Source organism: Oreochromis niloticus, linkage group LG15 (genome assembly GCF_001858045.2).
Source record: "Oreochromis niloticus isolate F11D_XX linkage group LG15, O_niloticus_UMD_NMBU, whole genome shotgun sequence".
Classification (NCBI taxonomy): Eukaryota; Metazoa; Chordata; class Actinopteri; order Cichliformes; family Cichlidae; genus Oreochromis; species Oreochromis niloticus.
The window spans coordinates 29,812,270-29,824,828 of record NC_031980.2 but is presented as its reverse complement, the minus strand read 5'-3'; the positions used below and the strand labels follow the sequence as shown (position 1 = coordinate 29,824,828).

Here is a 12,559-nt window from a genome sequence, read left to right as displayed (position 1 = left end):
CATCTTGAAGTGCTGCTTCTTCGTTTTTTTGTACCCACTCTCCACCTCACTCATGAAGTTTCACCTCACGCAGGAGAGTTTGGAGAGGTGTGCAGTGGCCGACTGAAGCTGCCTGGAAAACGGGATGTGTCAGTTGCCATCAAGACACTCAAAGTGGGCTACACTGAGAAGCAGAGGCGTGACTTCCTGTGTGAAGCCAGCATTATGGGACAATTTGACCATCCTAATGTCGTTCATCTGGAGGGAGTCGTGACGAGAGGTAAACACAATGTTTAAAACTCTAAATGAAGGAGTTCAAACATTCTGTAAGACCTGCATCATCAGAATAGATTTAGCTGGCAAAGTTCGACTGACGTATCACATAAAATTAGCCGCATTTCCTCATTTAGATGCAGTAATAAAAGGAGCAGATGGTGAGCTTTAATTAAATGCAATGAAAAGTATGGTTAAAAATAACTGCTTTTTATTAGGGAGCATTTTGTGAGCAAATAAAATTTAGGTGTTAATTAATAATTCCCTTTCTTTTTTATTTCTCCAGGAAAACCGGTCATGATTGTCATCGAGTACATGGAGAACGGCTCATTAGATGCTTTCCTCAGGGTGAGTATAACCTTCGATGTGCAGGAGGCTCTGAGCGGCATCTTTTGTAACTTTTCCCTGCAGTTTGCTGGAAAGTGTCTCAGAGAGTGGGGAGTCTGCAGCAGAATGTGTGCAGTGCATAAATATCATAAATCTTGTGCTGAAGCTGCTGCAGTGCTGTGACCTACATTTCCATCATGGTCAGTGAAAATGGCTGACCTGTCTGTGTTTTACTGTGCCGTACAGAAACACGATGGCCAGTTCACAGTCATCCAGCTGGTGGGAATGTTGCGGGGTATAGCGGCGGGAATGAGATACCTTTCCGATATGGGATATGTCCATCGTGATCTGGCTGCACGGAATATCCTGGTCAACTGCAATCTCGTGTGTAAAGTGTCTGACTTCGGCCTGTCGAGGGTGATAGACGACGATCCCGAGGCTGTCTACACAACAACCGTGAGTCAATTAAAGCACTTGCGCTCCCTACCAAGAGCCTTGTCTGAATTCTCTAATTAAATCACTGTTTGTGAATGTTAGAGTGAGCACCAGCCTACTGTACACCATTTTTAGTATGTAAAACTGTGTATTTTATCACAACTTCCTAACAGGACGGTCTTTTGGAATGCTTTAAAGGTGTAAATCATTAAAATCAAATTTTTACTAATGCTTTACAGTTCAATTTTAACTGTTATATAAATGAAAATCATTAAAATATCAGCAGTTTGAAATGCTGTCATTAGTGGCCATCTGATAAATTCACAACATGGAACAACCTGAATTCTTCAATAATAAAGAGACCCTTAAATTTAATCTGATTAATTTAAAAATTATAAAAGGGCAACACTAAAAATGGATTTTACTCATTAGCATTATGGTGAAGGGAAGGACTGGAAATGTAATCAACTAAAAGATACGATGTGTAATGTAATATTTAGGATGGTTCGAAAATATGATGGGCCTTCAATTGCAACTCCACAAAATGCCAAGCCAGTACTTCAAGTGTGGAGTCTTTCAGCTGATATCGGTCTTGTAAGCAGCAAAACAGTAAAAATGGTGAAACGTTAAGTTTGCCTTACATTTTATTACATTGTAAAAAGAAGAATAGATGCACTTTAGTCAAGGTCCTCAGAAGCAAAAGAGCAAGACCAGCCAACTATTTACACTAATCTTCATGGCATTGATAAAAGATTTAGTAGCTATTAAATCCTAATAACTAGGCTAATAACTAAAAGTCGTTAAAAGTCTGCTAAAGCTGTTTTGTGTCTTATGTGTATTTTTGCATATAACTGAAAAATGCATAAAAATCTTTTGATACTGTTTTACTGAACAGGGCGGAAAAATCCCCGTCCGGTGGACTGCACCAGAAGCTATCCAGTACCGTAAATTCACCTCTGCAAGTGACGTGTGGAGTTACGGTGTTGTCATGTGGGAGGTTATGTCGTATGGAGAACGGCCTTACTGGGACATGTCCAACCAAGATGTAAGTTACTTCTGGACGTACGTTTATAACATGACTGACAGGAGAACACATTCACTGGTTTCAACACTTCACGTGTAATAACAATAATAATGATAGTCACAATTAGATCTTATTAATGTAAGTGTCTCAAATTATAAACCAGTGTTAAGGGTCTCAGTGCACTGAAGGCTGTGCATTACTTCCAATCAGATTCTTGAATGAAAACTACTATTTCATAAAATATTATCTGAAGCCAGACACGAGTTGTCAGAGTATGACAGTTTCCCCAGAAGTTCACCCTTAATTATGACTAATAAAGTCCTCCCATTAAAACATTGAAAAATCACAGACAGAAATTCTGGTTTGTAATTCTTTTTTGAGGTTTCTTACAAGATCCTCATGAGAGCAGCTCTGCGATGACAGTAACCTTGGGCTTAATTAGTTCAAGAAGTCTTGCTATAATCATGCTGCTTGAATCCATTTGAAGGAGAAACAAGCCTGAAGTGGGACATGCATTGAAATAAAGCCCTGAGAGCATGGATTTGGTAGTGTTATTAATATAAATAACAGGAGTGGAAAACACTTGTCATGCAGAATGCTTTTGATTCAAACGTCTTTAAAGGTTTATAATGACTTATGGTAATGGGAACCAATGTGACTAGCAGTGTTGAACCAATTACACTGCAAACAAGTCAGCAATGAGAGCAAAGACATTTGCTTTGCTTAAATTTTAAAGAACTGCTGCAAAAACATAAATGCCTATTCATCTCAGTAGTATTACAACTACTGTGAAAACTGTTATATTCTGTTTGCAGCAATACTTGGGTAGCTTGTGCCTTTTAGATGTTAACAAGTAAGTTCAAGTAAGAGAGCTGAGCTGAAATGTAATATCTTCTGTACTTGAGAAGTGTGTGGCTAAAATAGAACCAACCAACTAAGTGGTTTGCTGGTGACCTGGTGGAAGTTACATGATCAGTCATCTGTCTAGCTTTCCTAAGTCCCCTGGTTATATTATACTGCAAACCCTGTAAGTTAGTTATGTTTTTGTAGTAAGACGATGACTCATTAGTGAGTGAAAAGAAAAATATTGGCATAATAATACATTCACAACACACACTGGTTCTTATAGCACTTTTCTGCTCTACTTGAGCACTCAACGTGCTTTATATAACATGTCTCATTCAAGTAAGCATGGTCTTTCTACATCTATCGAACATTCAACCTGCTCACACTCATGAGCAACTCGGGGTTTTGTACCTTGTCACCCCAGACATCAAGTGTCTGTGACTCAATACAAAACAAGTTTTAAAACTTGTGAATACACTTACACAGGATCAATTAAGGATCAATTTATCTACTGCCACCATGATTTTTAGATAAAAAGTTAATGCAGTGGAATATAACAACCGCTAAGACGGCCTTTTCTCATCAAGCAGTGTATGCCTATGTCTGTGAAGGTTCTCTGTCATCCAGGTCATCATAGTCTAAGGAGCTTGGAAAGAAAAGCGTCTGGGCTTCTTTAACTTTCTTGAAGATGGGGGCGTCCGTGACCTTGTTGGGGGACACTCCCATAGGGCTTAAAATCTGGGACTCTCCACCATTTGCTCTTAGAACTGAAGACGCTTCTCGGATGAAACATGAAATGTCTTCAAGAAACTTAAAGAAGTCCAGACGCTTTTCTTTCCAAGCTCCTTAGACCAGTGTATACCTAGAACACGGTGACAAAAGGAACTAAGTAACAGCAACATCAAATGTGTAAAACAGTTGCTGCTGGACAGTCAAGTGTGCTTTCATAACCTGAAGTGGTGCCTGTTTATCAATCACCTTATATTCTTATAATGTGATTTTGACTGTTCTTCTGAACTTTGCAATGTAATTAATGTTTGTTTGTAATTGTTATGTTATGTAATTATTTTTGACACTTATTTGTTTCAGTTTTTTAATCCAAGTAGAAATACTTTTGCAACTTAAGTTTCCTTTGAATGTTTCAAATGTTATGGAGCAACCAGGAAAAACGGATGAAAATTAACCTATAAGGTTAAATCAAAGCACATTTATATGATGCACTGGTGTCCTCGTTAATTACTAAATGAGCACTGTACCGTTTTTGTTTGTTTTTTTAAACAAATAGGTGTGAACATGAACACATTTTTAAGCATCCCAAAGTAAAAGAGGAAGTAGAGTAAAAAGATTTCACTGCTCTGAAGCCACAAGAACTCCGGTCTGAAACAACTTAGTGTCTCAAAGCTAAAGATCACAAAGCTCTGTAGGGTACTCCTAACACATGTGTTTTTAAAGAGGGATACCACTTATTTGACTAATGAACCAGAGACATGTAATCATGATTCATTCTTTTACCCATCTTGCAGCCTCACCATCAAGTAAATTCCAAGTCATCTTCCTGACTCCGGACATTACCCACATTTTTCTACCTTTATGAACAAATTTGTTTTGTTTTTTTCAATCCCACTCTTCTCTTTACAAATGTCACAAATTGCTATAATGACTGACTCACCCGCAGCTCTCTGAGTGCTGTTGCCTTCTTTCCTGCCAACTCCCACTGAGATAATCCAACAGCGCCAGACCATTTGAAGCTGTTCCTTATTCTCAGACACTTGACACATTTTGATTGATAGTGAAAGGCGAGTGAGTTCAGGCTTTAAGATTCCTATATGGCTTCCTGTTTTAGCACCCACATCGTAGCTAAATATGATTAATATTCTGCTGCGTTCCAAAGCAGAGGCCTGCTGATTGAACAATCAGATGTTAGAAATGCTAAACAAGATGGCTGGGTGTGAAACTGGGATATGTGGTGTTTTGACCATATCTGCTGCTTGACAGACATCAATGTCAGAAATTTTTTCACTTTGTCAAGATGTCAGCAAACATCCTCCAGGGATACAGGAAGAACATTATTTGCATTTTTCCCAACGGTTTCAGTGTTTTGACACTGGTTCCCTCCATGACTCATTCTTGTCTAAGCAGTCCTGACAAGAATAGCTGATGAATATATGCAGAGATATAAACATCTCAACACATTAAAGGAAGGAGAGTTTGTTGCATAATGTTCCTGTTGCACCTACAATTTTTAAAAACCTTGACTTTTAATTAACTCTGTATTAAACGATATGTGTGCATTAGGTCAAAAAACGTTGCAGAAGTTCTTTTCAGTTTATTGGTAAATACTGTACAAGAGGTCTTTGTTCAGACATATGAGGAATAGTACTCATAAGTTGAATAACATTATCCAGCACCCCCCACCCACCATAATCCAAACCTAATCTGTGTGTGTGCTTGAATTATACATTAAATAGTTGTTTAGTATTGGTGCCATTGTGTCCATAGATCTCAGTTCAAACAGGTGAAAAATGTGACCAAGATAAGGCCAACTTTATTCAGTGGGTAATTAGTGAGTTTAGTATTACACTTTTCCATAAAGTTGAGGGGGAGACAGACTGAAATGAAGATAATCTTCCTTGATGCTTTAGAGGCCAAGATATATAAAATAAAAGTTGCATGCAAATATCTCCTAGTAATACACATACTAATTATGTAGCATCTTTGGTAAAGGTCAAGTCTATCTACAAGATGCCCACTGCTTTAAAAATATTTGCTTTAAATTTACGGTATCTTAGCTCTCAAGCTGGGTGACAATCTTCTGCAAATAATTGAAAACACTTGGCCACAGATAGAATTTGAGATCATTAACCGTTCCAGAAAGAGGTTATATAGCAGAATGATGCTATTTATAGCTTGTAGCTACTCTAAATTGTTTTGCATCAAATCCTCATGATCCCATTGACTATAACAAAGCTGGCACATGATAGACAATTTTTTCTCGGGTCTAAGTGTTTTAGGTAACCATGACATAATTGAGGTACAGTACTGCTGTATACCAAGAGCTTAGTGAGCTTGGCTTGTGGTAATATTATACTATAGACTAATGCTGAAGGGTTGTGGGTTAGGGTTTAGAGTTAACATGAAACTGGATTCTGAAGGCTTTCAAATGATACTCAATGCTGTTAGTAAGAGTCCAGGGAAGGAGGTTGGGATTAGGTTGATGCTAAAAGCTGGTGTTAAATGGCAAAAAGCTAGGCTGACACTGAAGGGTTTGAGGTATGGGTTTGAGTGATGCTAAAGACTGATACTCAAGTTTTGGATTTAGGATGATATCAAAGGCTAATACTACTTTCTTCGTCTGTTTTACATTTTCCAGGTCATTAAGGCAATAGAGGAAGGATACCGTCTTCCAGCCCCCATGGACTGTCCACCGGGTTTACATCAGCTAATGCTGGACTGCTGGCAGAAAGACCGAGCCGAACGCCCCAAATTTGATCAAATAGTTGGCATCCTTGATAAGATGATACGTAATCCTAACACACTGAAAACCCCAGTGGGAACATGTACAAGGTATGGAAATAAGACCTGTAATGATTTATTATAAAATGTAGGCTTCACAAACTATAGAACTTCAACTTATCACACTGGTAGATGATCTAGAGTGTCCAATGGATGATTTAGCCTCTCAAGTTCAAAGATGAAAGATAAATCCAGGGGGATCGATAGCCCAAAGCAGCTTTCATGCCTTTATGGTCAATAGCAGGGCTTTTAAATCAATCTCTATAATGAGTTTCTAGTACTTTGGAGTGCAGTGGGAACTCCGGAGCTCACTCTGACGTTTGTCAAATGAATTCTTCTCGCAGTCAGAACATGCTTTCCACTGTGAGATGAGGCTCAGAGGTTATAACTGGTTAAAAAGCATTTTCTGTACAGAGACTGTACTGGGTATGTTCCTGGGAATGTATTCAGATCGAAAGGATATTGACAAAAACATTTTTCAGAAGCAGAGCATGGATTGCAACATCTATTTGTGATATTCTTATTGACCGAAGCCTCCAATCAGCAAGTTTTTCCCCTGCTTATAATTTACCGCACTGCTGGATGCCTTTGGTCACCGCTCTGTCTCATCTCTTGTTTGATTGTGTTTTCAGCCCAACATTTCCTTTTTGCATAAGACTTAACCATTTTTCTGTGCTCATCCCACAGACCAATTAGTCCCCTGTTAGATCAGAGCACACCAGACTTCACTTCTTTCCGCTCAGTGGGAGAGTGGCTGGAAGCCATCAAGATGGAGCGATACAGAGACAACTTCACAGCAGCTGGCTACAGTTCCTTGGAATCTGTGGCCAGGATGTCAATCGAGTGAGTAGATAGGAAACCCGAAGGGGTTTAAGCATTAGTAGGGAACATTAAAACCAACTATGCTTAAACTGTGCTCTCATCTACACTTTATTACTTCCGTTTGTCCTTGAGTAAAAGCTTCAGCTTAATTCAGAAGTAGAATTGTTGCTACAATGCCATTGTATGTGTTTTGAGTTTCTGTAACCCACCATAAAGTAGCTAATACTAGCTTTTATTTCACCAAGAGAAACCAGTTCTTTTTCTGAACCACATTGTCTTGGGAATAAGCCTATTTATTTGTTTCCATATTGTTTACCTGTGATCTTGATAAACTCATTACCAAGTACATTTCCATAAAAAGAGCTCCAAACTTCCCAAAGGGGAAAAAAAATCAACATTTAGACTACTTTAGATTATGGGTTTTGCTATCTCACCTTGTGAAAATTCATTATTGAGATTCATAAACAAGCCTACTGTGTTTAGCTGTATACTCACAATAATGAAAAAGCTGAGGCTGTGATGGTGCACTGACTCATAATGTCGTCCTCTCTTCCAGGGATGTGATGAGCTTGGGGATCACTCTGGTGGGCCATCAGAAAAAGATCATGAGCAGCATACAGACTATGAGAGCCCAGATGCTGCACCTCCACGGCACAGGTGTCCAGGTGTGACGATCTCTGACTGGCTGCCTTCGGAGAGGGCGAGAACAAAACTTGACTTGGGACATAAATGGAATAATTGTCAAAGCAAACAGACATGTGTGATGTCTGACTCTTCTGGCTGTGCCTGGAGTGAAATCATTCCTTTGTTTCTCAGTGAATGATTGTGGTCCGCCTCTTTAAAGGGCACTAAAGAGAGGAAAAGGGCAAAAAACGGCAACAAAAAAGAAACTACCTGGATGAGACAAATGTATTTTTCCCTTCTTTTTGTAGAAGCGCTTACAAACTAAACCACATATCAAACAGCGCATTGGAAAGGAGTTTGCCGCTTATATTTCTCTTTATGTGCACACGTTGTCTAAGGATTTCCTTTACACGAACTACAACATCTTGAAGCGGTTTTAGTTGGGTTTTTCGTTTTTTGGGGTTTTTTTTCATTTTTCTTTGTGTCTGCCACGATGACACGTTTTGGCACATATAAAAGTTCTTTTTCCTCTCCTCTTTGGATGTGACAACAGGGTAACTCTTTTATCCAAACACAGACAGAACTTTTTAGGTGCAGATTTCAAAGTACTTTTTGTACTGGTCTGTTTGCAATGACTCTTGTTTTCCTTCATGTGCTGTTGAAGTGAAAATATTATCCTCACGCGCTTGTTTGCAGCCTGTTGGAGTGGGCTTTTGACCTGGTTTCAAATTTTCAGCATTTTTTTAGCAAACAATTTTTTGATGAGTGCAGCACAGATGGAGATGCAGGAAGCAAACTGTTCTTTAAATCACCAGAATTTTTTTCTATCAGAGTAGCAATATCCTTCATCTGAGTGTTCACTATGGGATACAGAGTTTCACTTGGTTGTTGAGTAGAATGTGTCAGCACGTTTGAAAGATTGTATTGGAGTTGCAGCTGTGCTTTGCCATCATTTTGCCTAAAATGTTTTACATAGTGGTTGTTTTGAAGAATTGTTTAGCTGCGAGTGCGTTCAAGAATTGACGAGACGTAATACTGCCTTAAAATGTGTTTAAGTATTGCCACTATTTTAGGCACTTCAATGGCATTGCTTTCTGTGGCTCATTTCAGTGGTGTACTACTTCCTTTTTTGTGTGTTTGTTTTTAGCATGATGTCTTTTTATCTTGAACTTGTGTGCACAGACTCTGTTTTATGCCACAAGTGACACAGTCAGTGAGAAAGAGTTGGAGTAAAAAGAGCAATAATTACCAGGTAGAAATTGTCCTCGACTGAGACTTTTTAAGGTGCTAGATGACATAGAAAGCATGGGTGTGCTATTCTGAGACAAAACCTTTGGAAAGATTCAGTCACTGCTGCAAAAGGAAACAAATGTACCTCTTTGACCTGAAATGGTTTGGGAAAAATACCATGCCAACTCATCAAATGAAATAATCGTGTTGTATTTTGCCGCTATGATATGTTAAACATGTGATGAGACTCTAATGTGGCATGAAAATGCTGAATTGAGTGACTGCAGAGATAAAACACTTAAATGGTGCCAATTAGCCATGCTGATATCATTTTCTGACCAAAAAAAAAAAATCAACAAGCCCCTTCCAGGGTCTAGGTATGAAAATGCCAGACCAAACCATGGAGCTCCTCTCAGACACGGACTGTGTTGTTAAATCCCTCCGTCCCGGCTCTGCAGGCAGCCGTGCAGCCTTCTTGTTTATTCATGCGTCTTTGCAGCTCATCCCTCACAGGAGCAGATGTGACAGAACATGCATTAAAGTGTTTCTTAAGATTGCTCTTCTTTTCTTCCATACGGCTTTGTATGGAGAACAGAGAAGAGGGGGCTGTGCAGAGGATGTGCTAAAAGCCAATCAACCTATTTGGTGCCATCTGTCTCCACTTCAAAAACAAACAAACAAACAAACAAAAAAGACTCCCAAAAAAAGGAAAAGTTTCAATGTTGAATTTGTTTTACTGCACTGTCCTTTGATAAGAAAATGTAGGTATTCAGCTGTCACATTAAGGGAATTGGTGTTCTTCTCTCACTGCTGCTCCAACCTTAAACATAACTCTGTGTTTTCAAAGCTTTACTTATTTTCTCACCATAGAAAAAAAGTACAACCAAATCAGGAATCAACCTTGAGCTCGCTAACAGCCAGTAAAATCGACTGAAGCTTTCTTTATTTTCTCTGTCATCTTTGAAATGTCCACATTGGGCCACGAGCATTAAAAAAGTGTTCTTTTTTGACCTTCTGTCCACACTAAGCCTGTGACTGAAACTGGTTCAAAAATCTAGAAAAGACGACAAAGAAGGCCTCCTCAGACATTATTGAATGCTAAGCCTCACCAAAAAAGGCTAAGATATAGTCTTGACAATGGACAACACACAGGGTTTAGAGCTTCAACTTTGCCTTTATGTAATCAATTAAATCATTTCAAATTCACATTTTTTGTGTATTTTCTCAAGTGTTTGCTGTATTTCCACCTGTTAGTTTGGCATATTCAAACCATGCTTGTGTGGATGGAAAATTCCTTCTCAGTTTGAAAAACGTGGTTTAGTCCTAAAATGACCAACGTCATCTGGCTTAGTGTGGATGCACTGCTTAAATCCATTTTCACAGTGGGATTCACCTTGGGATGAGATGCCCAAAATTAGCCCTGACCAGCCCATTATGTCACACACAACCTCCCTTTATCCATATAGCAGACCTTGGGCCTTTGAATTGAATACTGGCATGAAGTCATTCAGTCAGCACAAAACTCCCCAGTTCACAGGCAGCGCTCTGTCTCTCACCATCAACTCCCTACACCCTGCTCTGATTTTCAAAGCGGACCCCTGGAGAAGGCCCCTCACACCTACTGTCCCTCTTTTCTTTCTGTACTGGGGAGACAGCAGTTTGAGCCAAACTGAGATTAAGGCCAGGATGCAATCAATACAATGTTTCAACTTGAATCATGCTGAACTTCAGGTTGCTCAACTCTGGAAAAAAAGGAGAAAAAAAAAAGTTTTGTTGTGACTCTGTTTCATGGGGAAAAAAAGTAAAAATGAAAAAAGGCAAAAAAAAAAAAGAAGAAAAAAAAAGAAAGGAACCTGCAGGGTATAGAGTGCTGGCTGAAATTTAGGAGTAGCAGATAGAATACAAACATATTTTTTAAATCTTGTGGTTCAGCAGTTGGAAATTTGTTTCTCCACTTTGGCAAGGTGGTGGATGCTTCCAAAGAGTGCAGCACTGTCAATTGTTTGAGAAAGAGCTGGGTTTGAGGACATCTTTGTATATGGTCTAATTGTAAAGCTTGTACATTTTATTTATATTGATTTTCTTTGGTTTTTTACACATATTACTCAGTAGAGAGCTCTGGATACATTGAAAATGCACTATATTTTTCTATTTCACAGATGAACTATTGTCACCCACAAGATTTCAGTTGTACATATTTTGTTCATTTAGGACCAAAGACAGCTAATAGGATTCCCATCTTTCCTTTGACTGTTTTGATTTTGCCTTCTAGTTTATTGTACAGTAATATAAATGTTGATTCATTATTTATTTTTCTGTGATCACAGTACTGAGAATATTCACTGGTCAAAAGTATTTTCCCCAAAAGCAGAACTGTAAGATCATTTAATTAGACAGTTTCTTGTTACATAGACAATTCTTTTTGCTTTGTAACCTTTGTAATAGACTGTACATATATTTTTGGAAATATAATACAATCTATATAATTTTCAAGTGTCCTTTGCAGTGTTTTTTTTTTTCTTTTCTTTATACGCCATTTATCCTATCCTGTGTTATGTTTTTTTTGCCATTTTTAGTTGTGGACACAGGTATTCAACATCATTGTTCTCTGTTGAGTCTTTATTTGATGGAAACACCAGGCATTTGCAGTCTTGTTTTACTTAAAGAACAAGGATCTCATCTTAAAGTGGCTTTGTGCAGCTCTTCTCTTCGAACTCTGGCTAAGACACAGTGTTTTAGTTCTTCCTTCAAACTTCCAGTCACAAACTTCTCTTCCAAAGCCACAGCTGTTAACCTGAAATGACAATATTGAGGATATCTGCTGTCATGGGTATACACAGAGAGAGTATAACAAAATGAAAGAAAACAATTTCATTCTCCTTTGTGATTTTACAGACCACTTAAGATTTCATTGATCTTTGATCAACATCAAGAGACAACAGTCAATGACTCCAGTAAAGTTTGAACCCAGAACCTCTTTGATATCAGTCTGTAGTGCTAACCTCTACGCCATCATACTGACCATAGAGAGCCTTTAAAAAAAGTGTAAAGCTAATATTTAATCTAATAATAAAAAAAAAGTATGTATTTTGGCTCTGAAAATGTCACATGGTTCCTGCACTTGCAGAGTTTCCAAGGATCAAAAATGACTTTTTGAAAAGTTGTGTTTCTCAGTATGAAATTAAGTGCAACAGGTGATGCAACAGGTGATGAACCTTCCCAGTCCTGCTTCAGAATTACATTCCCTCACAGGTCTTGTCCAGCACACTACACGCGAGTCTAAACACAAACTTTTTTTTCCTTCTCTGATTTTGCTAAAAAGGCTATAGGGTACAGCTGGTTACAGGCCTTGAAAAGTGTGCTACTGCAACCCTTCTGACAGACGCATCAGTTTTCCAAAATTCTGGATCCATCCAAAGCTATTTTTCTTTTTGATAATTCTCACTATAATAATTGTGCGTATTTCTCTTTGGAGTAGGACAAAGG

General features: G+C 38.5%; 1 protein-coding gene across 4 annotated transcripts in view; it reads left to right on the top strand.

Annotated features, from left to right (window-relative positions):
• The window catches only part of epha7 (eph receptor A7), an 86,325-nt gene extending 74,764 nt beyond the window's left edge, over positions 1-11,561 (top strand). For all 4 annotated transcript variants that reach the window (XM_025899309.1, XM_025899308.1, XM_013276216.3 and 1 more), the window contains exons 11-17: positions 74-259; positions 539-600; positions 826-1,035; positions 1,910-2,059; positions 6,255-6,448; positions 7,085-7,240; positions 7,776-11,561. In XM_025899309.1, coding sequence (XP_025755094.1) covers positions 74-259; positions 539-600; positions 826-1,035; positions 1,910-2,059; positions 6,255-6,448; positions 7,085-7,240; positions 7,776-7,890 — 1,073 coding nt within the window. In that variant the 3' untranslated portion in view covers positions 7,891-11,561. The remainder of the gene's footprint in view (positions 1-73; positions 260-538; positions 601-825; positions 1,036-1,909; positions 2,060-6,254; positions 6,449-7,084; positions 7,241-7,775) is intronic.
• Positions 11,562-12,559: the final 998 nt, after the last annotated feature.